We start from the raw sequence: 12,850 nt of genomic DNA, 5'->3' as shown, positions 1-12,850 counted from the left end.
GGAGAATAATTCACCGTTGATCATTATTACTTTAGTTGCGGACTGCAGAAACTAGACATTTGCCTTTGCTGCTTATGAAAAAGATAAACATGCCTTCTTCAATTATGTTTCCCAAGGATGTGGAATCTCAGAAGCAGATGTTTCTGGCACAAGTAGTCCTGGTCCTTGGCCTTGGCAGGTGGACCTCTGGAGAGATGGGCATAGAGCATGCGGAGGGGCCCTCATCTCAGCCAACTGGGTGATAACGGCTGCACAATGCTTCACAAGGTACGATAATCCTCAATGATGGAGGATTGGGATATAAAAACTGACATAGAAGCAGCAAAAAGAAAAGAGAGGTCAGTCTATATAAAGACCTAAAGTTACTAAACTGTGGAAGAAGTGAAGTGGGAGGTGATACAAAGGGTGGAAAATGTACTTAATCCGGCAAAGAAGACAGAAAACATTGGGGTAAAGAGAAAGGGATGAAAGAATAATAACTGAGAAAGATAATCAAAAAGTAAGAAACAGATGTCAGAATAGAGGGTGAAATGAAGGTTCCTAAATTTGCTGTGATCAGTAGATGTTGTGTCCATGTCCGTCAGCTTCGGAGTTTCCAGCTTTATTGACCCAGGTTCCTTGTTTCTCTCTCGATCATGCAGCCCCGATTCATCGGAATCTTCGTCGGACTGGTCTGTGTCAGTTGCTACTGGGACGCCAGCAATGCGGAACTTCACCGTGCAGAAGATCAGTATACATGGCTCTTACATCTCTTATGAAGACGGGAATAACGTTGCCCTTGTTCAGCTATCCCAACCAGCGCCGTTAGGACCATACATCCAACCCATATGCCTGCCCCATTCCTCCCATCGCATGCCATATGCTGCTTCCTGCTGGCACACCGGGGGGGCTGGCCTGCTTCTGGGTGAGTAACACAGGTTTCTAACTAATCACAAGAACTAATTTTGTCATCGTGTAATGACCTAGGGTTACATAGATCTGTAGTACAACCAATTTGGGGTCCAAAAAATGTTCTTTGACCCATTTACCTCTTTTCCAGAGATTACAGTCAGGTGATCCTCATACTTATGTAACTTTGAATAGAGTCAGAGCCACTGTGACCAGTTCCGTATTGGTTATCCAGAAATGGAAATGAGTAAATTACACATAATCATATAATGGAGATGTTGAGAGTTAACTAGGGGGCTTGGGGCCAGCAAGATATCTGCGATGGATGCGCCTAGTCCCTGGCCGACCTGTTGAACCTCATCATGGTTTCAATAGATCTTTATTATCTAAATGTTAATGTCCAATATAGCTGGCCACACTTGACTCATGCAATCTCAGGTGACTCTCCAGCTGTTGTGGCCGGCAATGCCTGGCATATTTTGCACTGTACAAATCCCAGCTGAATATGGAAAGCAATTATCCATCTACACTTATATTCTGTCCTTCAGATGGCCGGATGGAACCTCCCCGAGGGGTGAAACTGGAGCTGATTGGTCCGAACCAATGCAACTGCCTCTACAGCCAACCAAAATCCGCCAACCACAGTGTGTCTATATTGCCTGGCATGCTATGTGCATCCAGACTGGGGGGCAATGGCAGCCAGTGTCTGGTGAGTGACCCTTTGGGTGAAGACCTTGTAGTTTTGGTTTGTACAATTGGGGTCATCTTCTCCAGGTGTGGATTGAAATAGCTACACTATTTAGAAAGACAGTCAGAAAATTAACACCAAATGGTAGATAGGGTCAAATAGTCGACACGGTCAAAATGTCAATTGTTAAACGGTCGACATTGACTAAGGTCAACAGGGTCAAATAATTGACATAGTCAAAAGGTCGACACACAAAAGGTTGACTCATTTTTTTTTGTCAACCTAATCCTCCCCCTAACCCTTCGCCTAGTGCCTAACCATCCCGCTGGTGCCTAACCCTCCCCCTAGAGCCCAACCCTTACCATCCTCTTCCGCAGCCTAACCCTAACCCTCCGCCAAGTGCCTAACCCTAAAAATGATGAAAAACCATGTGTCAACCTTTTCTGTGTTGACCATTTGTGTGTTGACATTTCGTCCATGTCGACATTTTGACCATGTTGGCCTTTTAACTGTTGATCATTTGACCCTGGCGACCTTTGACCCTCTTGACCATATGTACGTCGACCATCTGGTGTTGATCTTTTGACTGTCTATCTAGAGCAGGGATGGGGAAACTCAGGCCCGGGGGCCGTATAAGGCCCCCGGAATCATTTGATCTGGCCCTCTGAGCTTTTTTCTGCTAGCCTCATTTGACTAGCAGGGTGCCTGGAATGGCCACCTGCAGCCAGAATCTATGCAGCAGTGCCGCCTGGTGCATCCTTAGGACACTTCAGACGGTCACACCGCTGCCCTCACAGCTCCCCGGTGCATCCTCAGGATGCTCTGGCATTTCTGTAATGACCGGCGATTGTGGCCCCGCCCCTGTGTGATATCACACGGAGGGGGCGTGGCCTGCTCCGGGCCCGCAAATAATGTTATATCAAAATGGTGAAGAGGGCTCTCATCATCCACCCGCAAAGCCACAAATGTGTCATTATTATCAGTACCATTAATATCAGTTACTTAATGTAAAAATTGTAAATCTATTGGCTGGGAATATTTGTCAGGCTGTACTGTGGTAATGACTGTGCTCCCAGGAAATGGACTCCTGCTAGAGGTGGCATTGCACAGCTGTCGATCCCGTCCTCTCGCTTGTTCCGCCTTTCACAGCTGTTTTCTTTGCAGAGTGACTCCGGGGGACCATTAGCCTGTAAGGAGAATGGGACGTGGTTCCTGATTGGTGTGCGAAGCTTTGGAGGAGAGTGTGAGAAAGAACCAGGAGCTGCACTCCCAGGAGTGTTCACTCAATTGGCAAAGTATGAAGACTGGATATCCAGGACGACACGGGATGGTTTCTTCATCCCACAGATATATTCCCCTCCTGCTGAGATGGACACGGATAGGTGCTCATACAACAGTCCTAGAGGTAAGTCGCTGTCTATTCCAGGCCTACCATTGTGAAATGCGTTAGTCCAGCGTTAGACTGTGTTAGTGATCCCAGTCCTGCCCGGCAATTGAAACCAGCTTGATATTTGGAAAAATTGCAAATCGCCTTTAACAAGCAACCAATGAAATAATTTATCCAAACAGTAAGGAGACTGTTTGTCACCACAGGAACCAATCACAGGCGGAAACCTTGTGTCACCCAAGCAACGCGTTTCGAGGCTACTACTCTTCATTGGGCATCAGGAAATACAAGTTTGATGGTGGTTGTGAGGTGTATCCTTATACAGTAGTAATTACATATTGATTTGTAGCAAGATAGAATACAGAATATTCTAAGAAAAAACATTGTACCACAGTGATACCATAACCACCATTACAATTCAGGGGGGTGGGGGTATTTAAATGATAAATCAAAAAAAGTTTTACATTTGCTGAGTAAATTTAATCTATACCTGACATCATTATACTCATCTTTCCAGATGACTGTCCAAGAGAAATGTCCCTGAAACGCGTTGCTTGAATGAAACAAGGTTTCCAACTGGCTGGCTGCGAAACGTTCCTGTGAACGGAAGCAGTCTCCTCCTTTCTGTTATTCCACTCACTGTCTGTAAATAGCACTAGTGGCTTGTATTAAAAGCTTTTAAATAAAATAAAGCTTTGATCTATGGCAAGTGTTTCTGCCTTTTGCTATCCAGCTCTCTTCTCATTCATTAATTCATTCAAATGTAAATACAGTATAATAATGCACCCTGTACTGTCAGTGACTTTGGAGCCCGGTTATCATTGTTTGTATGTGGCTTAACCGCAAATATTAAGTTTCCCCCAGATGTATCACAGAGGGACCACAGCAGATATCTCCGATACCTTCTGCGATCCCTCCAGGGATTCCCGCCGACAGCCTCTTCCCCCATAGGTTTCTGTGGGGGATGCGATGCTGCCATATTTATTTGCGGAATGCAAAACATTCCGCGAGGGGATAACTGTCTTCTTTTGGTGGACTGTATGGGCTGGAAACCGCACTTCCGCCCTCACTGCACGTCACTTCCAGGTACAGAAACAGAAGGGGATTTATACACTACCGTTCCCCTGAAACTCTCCCCGGAAATGGGCGCTGTGTGTGTGCGGTCATTGGGACCGCTCATGCGCAGTAGCCCCGGCAGCACTTGGAGCCCTCGCAGGTAAGGGCTCTTTTTCGGAGCCGCTGTCCCTGTGGGTGCTTTATAATTCATCCCGCCAATGTAATCGCATTCTGCAATGCGATTATGGCCGCTAAGATCGCAGCCAGATCGCATTGTAAATGTGATTAATGATAAATGGGCCCCTTTGCAACAATTGTCTATCTGTGTTGGGCCATCTCAGGCCTTCTTCTGCCACAGCTAAGTAGGACTTTTTACAAATGGATGACACTGTCTTGGACATCTACATTTCCTTACCTGCCGTTATAGCTCTTCACTGCTTATAGCCAATCAGTTGGAACGGTTTTGTTCTATTGTCCATCTTCCACTGTCCATTGACCCGAGATAAGTAGGTGGTCTGTGATTGGCAGGTTGCGGGCGCTCAGTCACATCACCAGGCTCTGAACCCGTTGGTGATGCCATAGAGACGACATGGCCGTGGCAGGTCAGCTTACAGATTTACGATACTCACGTCTGTTCAAGTGTCCTGATCGCTGAAACCTGGTTCCTCACGGCGGCGCACTGTATTCCCAGGTAAGCTCCACAGAGAGCCAAAGGGTGGCTCCCAGGCTGGTTCCGTCTCTGATGCCCCAGAAATCAGCCAACATACTCTTTACTCCTCTCTGCAGATTCACAGCCATCAGTGACTACACAGTCTTACTGGGCCGGCAGCTCCAGTACGGTGAAAACCCTCGAGAGGTGACTCGCACCATCAAGAGGGTGGTGTATCACCCAGAATATAGGATGAAGACAGGAGAGAATGACCTGGCACTGGTGGAGATGTACTATGGCATCACATACAGTGACTACATCATGCCCATCTGCCTCCCCCCTGACCAGACCTTCCCTCCTGCCACCGGGTGCTGGGTCAGTGGATGGGGGAGACTGCACCCCTCAGGTAGGACACTGGACACTAGTACGGAGTATTATGGAGCTTTATCAGTGCCATGAGAGGCTTCTGTGTTATAGGATAATAGAGAATTCTGTGACAGTATTAGCACTTTAGTACACTTAGGACCCGATTCAGAGCCACACGTAAATCGGCCGCAGACGCAATTTTTCACACTGCGCATGGCACAGAGGCCGTCAGGTGAAAATTCGCATCTTGCGGATCTACAGAGCTATTAGAGTAGCACGGAGGTCTGCCGGATTGCCACTTGTGGCTACATAGGTGTAACTGGATGGTTACAGGGCATCTGCAATGAGCATTTGCTTGCAGTGGGCATGTCGTGGGCATGTAGGCAGAACACAAAAATCCGACGGCTACAGAGGGGTCTATTGCACCCAGGATAGGGCTGGGGTGAATCCATGCTGATAGTGGTGATGTTGGCCACTCTCACAGGCGGACGCATAGGTGTAGCCAACTCTGAATACGAGCGGATGTCCGCAGCGCTTTACAAGCATGGATTGCGGATGCTTTGCGTGTGGCTTTGAATCAGGCCCTTATTAAATGACTCCATGAAATGACGTAATTTCTTCATTACTGATGTACTTTATGCATGGCCATAATTACTGAGATGAAGCCACGTAATGCATTGTGGCCATTCCTGCAGGCCCATGACCGATGATGCTTAGGAGATCCGCGTCTACTGTTTATTAATAAAAATATAACAGAACAAGTAACGTGAGGCTTGATGATATGTGTATAGGGGAACCAATAGTAACATGTAATGTATAGGAGTCCATGACCCCTAGTGTAAATCGTAAGGCATGGCCATTATCCTCTGTGGGAAGTGCCCTGTGAAAACACAATGCACAACCAATACTACCACATAAATATGCCCTGGTGGCAACTGAGTACCGGTGAGCAGACTGTGCTTTATAGGAAAGGTGGGAGCTATAGAGGAAGACCAGACACAAGTTCTAGAGGATTAGGAAACTGTAAACATTCATTAGAATGTGAAAGTGATTATTGCTAAAAAAAAATGATTATAACTGATGACATCATGAAGGCCCATTCCAGTGCTAACAACAAGCATGTATGTCTCCTGCTATCTCTCAAGTAACCTTGGGTGTAGACAGTGACAGAGCTACAGGAGGTGCTGCGGGTGCGGTCACTATGGAGCCAGGAGCCGAGGGAAAACTATCAGTGAAGGTCACTCACCTCCCTCAAAGGCCATTTCTCCCACTTAGACTGCTAAGAGCAGTGCGGGGGGGGGGGGGAGAGGGCCTGAGAGGCTGCATAGCATTGCTATGGTGCCCATCACTTGGAATATTGTCAGCTTCATAGCACAACCCCCACAACTTTCCCCCAGTGCACCGCCCCATGTCCTGCTGAGTTCATGAGGCTCCATGAGCAGAGTCCAGGCCTTGGTGTTTGACTTCCACCCTGAACCCGTTTGAGTGCTGTAAGTATGCACATGGGCTCCTGTTGGTAAGTGTCACCAATATGAGCAGATTACGCCCTCACAGTCCACTGTATCGATGTTTGTGCTTTGATCATCCAGAAAGCATCTCTTTCCTTCCTCCGCTGAGGCATCTGGAGGTCTCTCTGTTGGATGGAAAAAATTGTGGAAGTCAAGGAAACGTTTCGGGGGGTGGCAGAGGAGAGCAGCTTTGTGTGGCCTCTAACAGTGACAAGATGTTTTCATGCTTGGTATGTATTATTATTATTATTACTGGTGAGAAGAAACTCAGTAACAAAACAACTCTGGTTAATAACAGATAGACATAGAGGTAGCAGGGCCCTGCTCACCAGCTTGTCTTCTATTGGACAGAAGGAGTTTATGCATAAGAGGAAGTGCCATGAAGGCTACACTCAGCAGCAGGTAAACCAGGAGACAGGATGTACAGGGAAAGAAGAAGAAAGCATAATTTTTAGGGTTCATCCCATCGGGCTAATGCATGGGTGCACTTTCCATCACAAATGTTATAAGAAAATTAATTTTATGATGAATTTAATATTTTTGCCAAGTTTTAATTCTTCACATCTCCTTCCTGGCTCACCGCTTCTCACTGATATCACCTCTCCTTACTTTCCCTCAGTTTGACTCCAGTACTCCCCTGGTATGTCAGACGAGACCCGGAGGTCCCTGGTACCTGTTTGGTGTTGGCAGCCAGAGGTCTCCGTCCGTGAGGAACTCATGCCCTGGGAACTTCACTGAAGTCCTGCCCACAATGTCCTGGATCAGACAGCTGGTTCCCAGAAGTGACCTCAATGAGTTGCAGGTCAAGGAGACAATCCTGGAAGTAGGGTATAATGGCATAGCAACCACTGGCACCGCAACAGTGAGTACACCACTGCTGAACAGTACAGCAGTAACGGCACAAAAAATGCCACAAAGTACCAATACTTCACACCTGACCAGCGATGTCCCACCTACACCACTGCTGAACAGTACAACAATTATGCCACAAAGTACCAATACTCCGTACCTGACCAGCGATGTCCCACCTACACCACTGCTGAACAGTACAACAATAATGCCACAAAGTACCAATACTTCACACCTGACCAGCGATGTCCCACCTACACCACTGCTGAACAGTACAACAATAATGCCACAAAGTAACCATACTACACACCTGACCAGCGATGTACCACCTACACCACTGCTGAACAGTACAACAATAATGCCACAAAGTAACCATACTACACACCTGACCAGCGATGTCCCACCTACACCACTGCTGAACAGTACAACAATAATGCCACAAAGTAACCATACTACACACCTGGCCAGTGATGTCCCACCTACACCACTGCTGAACAGTACAGCAATAATGCCACAAAGTACCGATACTTCACACCTGACCAGCGATGTCCCACCTGGAGGTGATTACAACCTCACCACCAAGATGGACGGTCCCTGTCTAGAGCACAGCGGGGAGCACAGAGTAACCTGTGCAGATGACACAACAACTGCTCCACATAACATCAACTCGACCTCTTCTGGTTTTACTGGTAAGAAGCCAACAACGGGGTCAGGAGCAGAATCTTTGCGGTGGAGCTGGCTACTCCATGGGTTCCTAGTTGTTCTGTGCCTTGGGCTATGCTGATTAAGACCTTTCAAAGACTGGTTATTTATACAACCGGATATCTACTGCCATGGGTGCACAGTAACCTCATTAATCTAGACTCATGCATTGGGTTACCACCAAGAGATTCCGCCCAGTTATTGATACAACTTGTACGAGTATAATTCCTTCTCGAGGGCATGTTCAACACGTGATCACAAATCCCCGGGATCTCACCATTTTGTCCAAAAGACTTTGATACAAAGCTCCAGTACCATGATGACTGCCAGAGGCTTCCATTGAAAGAGTATATGTCTTGTTTAAGGAAGTGTGTAGACTTTTTCATGAAGGATTTATATGTGTCCCACATGTATGTTTCATATATGTTCTATGTTTATATGAAAAATGTGAAGCAATGCTTGATCGAACATAAGGGTGGAAAAACCTGTGTTACTCTGTGTGATTGTGTCCATTCAATTCTACTCTTCTATAACCCAGCGCTTGTCCCTGTCTTCTGGAAACCTAATGGTCCCTGAATAATGCTGATTAAACACGTCATCCCTGGGACTTTGCCATGTCCTGAATTAGCTGTTTCTGTGTTATTGTACAAGGCAGAGATGTGAGACGGGTATGCAGTTGGGAAGCCGGCGGACCTAATCCCGACAGCCGGCTTCCCGACTGTCATGTCCCGGCAAGGGTCTAAAGACAGGCGTCGATATGCTGATGCCTGTCATTAGACATACGCCGGGAGACTGACAATCCGGCATCCCGATCGAAGGGACGCCGTGCGACGAGCGCGGATAGCCGCGGGGGTTAGGTTTAGGGTTCCCGGGGGGGATATAGGGTTAGTCACCACGCTGGGAGGTTAAGTTTAGCCAGCGGGGTAGGGGGGTTAGGTTTAGGCACTTAGAGGGGGGATTAGGGTTAGGTACTGGGGAGGAAGTTAGGGTTAGGCACCACTAAGGAGGGTTAGGGGGGGTAAATCATACTGATTCCGTGAGACGGGGCCAAATATAATAGGCTGGGAGTTTATTAAATGTGAGAGTTTTCTCACACTTTTTAAACTCAGCCAATGTATAGAGGCCCTGATTTAGAGCCGCTCGCACTGAATCAGAGCCGGGCTATTTTTTGTCTTGAACGGCGTCCTGGCCGCTCGCATAGCTGTGGGTGACCACCCACAGCTATAGCGAGCGGCCAGGAAGATGGTCGCGGTGGTCAAGACCATCGCGACCATCGGGCTTGCGACGAGACCCTTGTGCTAGGGTCTCGTTGCCGCAAGCCCCAGAGAGATTTCGTCTCTAACAGAGCCGAAATCTCTCCCACTGACATCACTCGTGATGTCAGTGGGGCCACCCCCAAACGGAGGCGTTCACATGGGAACGCCTCCATTTGGGCAGCCACTCCCCCGGCCCGCCCACCAAAGGGGGCGTGCTGTCACTCAACATCGACAGCACGCCCCCTTTGGTACGAGACCCGGAGCGACGGATTGCCCGTCGCTATCCAGGTCTCGCGCATGCGCACGATGGAGCCGGCTCCGTCGTACGCATGCCCTCTGGGCCACCATTGACCCGGTTGCGCATGCGCTCTGGGCCACCATCGAACCACCATCGACCCGGTTGCAAGCGCTGAGCGCTCGCAACCAGGTCTGAATCAGGCCCAGAGTCCGATGATATGGAAGCTCGCATGTTTTTAAACTAAAAAAACTCTCACGATTTAAAACTCTCATCCACATGTTTTCCATTTTGAAGATTAAACTAGACCAATGCGAGAGATTACTGCTAAACTCTCACATTGTCTAAACTGTCCCCCTATTACATTTAGCCCTGGGTGTCTGTAATCCATCTGCTCATCATTCAAAGAGGAGTCCTAGACCCTGTGAAATAATATATTTACTATGTCTGTCCTTCCTCTGCGTGATTCTAATCTCACATTCAAATGTATGTATTTAATAATCATACAACATTTTTAAACATTATAGCCCCTCTTTTACACACTAGAGGTTTAAAGGCCTCTGCTGGCTGCTGCGTGATATAAAACTACACACAAATATGTGCATTAAACTCAAACGTTGCTGTTTGGTGATAGCAGGCATATGCAGCCTGTCATGTTGTATGATCATTTGGCCACTGGGTGGCACTGTTACATATTTGTCCATAGAAGATACTTGAATTTATAATGATAAATAATGTGAGAATTAATCATAATAATAAATATTTTTTAGATAATGGAGAAATAGCAAAATTGCAATTACTTTTTCTGAAATAAAATAAAATAAATAAATAATACTGAATCCAAGCCCACTATTATTATCCAGAACCGTAAATGACTGATAAGGAATGAATTTTATGCCTAAACCGCTATTGCCATCACAATAAAGGCAGGTGCTGAGACACTGACAGTGCTTCCTCCAGTTCACAGTCACTGTATATTACACCTATGCGGCTTCTATCTATATACCCCTGACCCGTATGTGTGGTCACATAGAGAATTTCGTATTTGATTCATTGAATTATATCAGTGCAGTTGGGATATTATTCTTCAACCCTTAGGAAGTTGTCTTCAGTTACTCCCTGACATATCCCGAAATGCAATCATAACCCAATGTAATCAGAGGAGGCAAACCACAGCATTCCCTGCATAATTGTAGCATTATAGCCACCAGTCCTATTTGACACATGAACACTTTAAGAACACGAAAAATGGTCATTATTAATAGGGTTTAATAACACAAGAAAGTCACAATTCTGAATAAACCTTGTAATAACAAGAAGACAAATATAAATGCAAAACAGGTTTTAGAATATAAGGGAAATAAAACACAGAGCCTGCAAAACTATAGCCACAGAAGGTCTGAGGTAATCTGGGGGTGTCTGGAAGGTTTGGACAATGTCTTAGCAGCAGGCTGATTATCCAGAAAATGACATTAATATATGCAATAGAATTTCAGTGCTATTAAAACCTTTTTCTCCTTATCTAACCTCAAATTTCTCACTTAAAGGGAACACTGTGATTTGCTGGAAACTAGATCAGCTGAAGATAAATCTGATTATAGATCATCCTCCGCAATAGTATTACAGAGTCCAGGTTTTGCATATGTGCCCCAATTACCCTCATTTGTCACATGAAACGAGCCCGGCTCCATCCCCATTTAGAAAGCACCTTTCAACCAAGTTTAAATTACAATCAGTTTATTCGTATAAATAATATAAATATACAAACATATAGAGAATTATAAGCATAAAAAATATTTACAGTCAGTGCATAAATAGTTTCTCTCCGTCCTAGTAATAAGTGCAATGCTCTGCAGAGGCCAGTGTGGGCTGTGCAGATATGATCAGGGAATATAAAGTGCTTGTCACGTGACATCATACAGTGTAGAAAAAGTACAAATGACATCATTATAAAAGTAAAATAGCAGGCATCTTATAACATAAATATGCGTTTCCTTAAATAAAGCATTAAATATAAATAGTGCTTAAATAGAGGATTTCACGAGAATGTTGTTTCTTACATTATTCTCTTAAATTAGTGCATTAATACAAGTATTTCCGTATTTTCTCTCTAATCTGTGTCTCCTTAGCGTTATACATTTATTTATCGCCCTTTTTTCCTGCTGCCCCCCCAAGTCTAGTGCCAACGACTACAGTATGCAAATGAGCCTGAGGAGGCAGAGTTATCAGCTCTCAAGTAGTGTCAAATAAACAACGCTCCTGTTGAGGAACTACAATTCCAAGCATGACCTGATTTGAGGACACAATCACTGCAGGCCTAGAAACAGCCTGAGAGCAAGTGTCACGCTCAGGCCAACTTCTATAGCCATGGCGGGAACAACAAAATTGCAGCAGACTCACATGACTACAGAAACATCCCAGATTTATACTAAGCTGCCACATTACTAGGTGCATTTGCGCCACCTGGTGGCTCAGATGAGGTAGGGCAGCATGCTGGAGGAAAGCTCTGAGGTTGTCAGGAAGCAGGACCAGGTCTAGCTGAGTTACATAGTATTCTCCTTACATGGAAATGTTTAAAGTGTACCCAACACGTACACACGCCGGAGGTGACCATTGAATGGGTGGGCAACAGTACTGGGACTGCAGCCTATCAGATCACTATGAACCAGTGACATCATTGATGCACAAATGATGTCACCAATGTCTAGTTAGTTATTAGACTCAATGTTATTAGTGTGTCTGTGTGTGTGTGTGTGTGTGTGTGTGTGTGTGTGTGCCATCTATTACTAGGTGACATAGAAATCTTACATGTTCACGATGATTCCTGAGAAGTTGTTGGGTCTGTACAAAACTTATTTTCATCTTTGTGACACTTAACAACTGTCTGAACTTATTCTGCTATCTCAGCTCCTGACGCATTTCAGTGTATGTAGGGCGCTTACCTCTGTTCACCCCCCCACAAGCAGGAAATAGCCCAGGTGAGACTATATTCTGTAATCCATCCTAAATTCGATATTACCAGTGACACCAAACTCTCTTTCCGCCTTTCAGGAGGAGACCGGCTCCTCATACACTGCCCATCTGGCAAGAAGAGGCAACTTTCCTGCTTCTCCACCAGAGCAGGATAAAAATTGTACGAGGCCGGACCTCCAGCCCACAGACGTCCCTACGCCAAAGGCAGCAGCCTCTGCTGAATACTCTTTGACGTTGGCCATGCCCTAGGCCCTGAAGCCCTCCATCCTCACTCTACTATACTACCTCTGTTT

At 46.0% G+C, this 12,850-nt stretch overlaps 1 protein-coding gene across 1 annotated transcript in view; it reads left to right on the top strand.

Moving 5' to 3' along the window:
* PRSS53 (serine protease 53) overlaps positions 1-8,175 on the top strand; it is a 35,327-nt gene extending 27,152 nt beyond the window's left edge. Inside the window, 9 exon segments of the mRNA XM_088463810.1 lie at positions 117-267; positions 642-904; positions 1,437-1,597; positions 2,741-2,981; positions 4,548-4,710; positions 4,806-5,074; positions 6,624-6,772; positions 7,162-7,547; positions 8,013-8,175. Of these exon segments, the coding sequence (XP_088319936.1) occupies positions 117-267; positions 642-904; positions 1,437-1,597; positions 2,741-2,981; positions 4,548-4,710; positions 4,806-5,074; positions 6,624-6,772; positions 7,162-7,547; positions 8,013-8,175 (1,946 nt within the window).
* The last annotated feature ends 4,675 nt before the right edge of the window (positions 8,176-12,850 follow it).

The sequence above is a fragment of the Taudactylus pleione genome, unplaced genomic scaffold (assembly GCF_031769625.1).
Source record: "Taudactylus pleione unplaced genomic scaffold, aTauple2 ptg001463l, whole genome shotgun sequence".
Lineage (NCBI taxonomy): Eukaryota > Metazoa > Chordata > Amphibia > Anura > Myobatrachidae > Taudactylus > Taudactylus pleione.
This window is presented reverse-complemented; position numbering and strand designations above follow the sequence as displayed.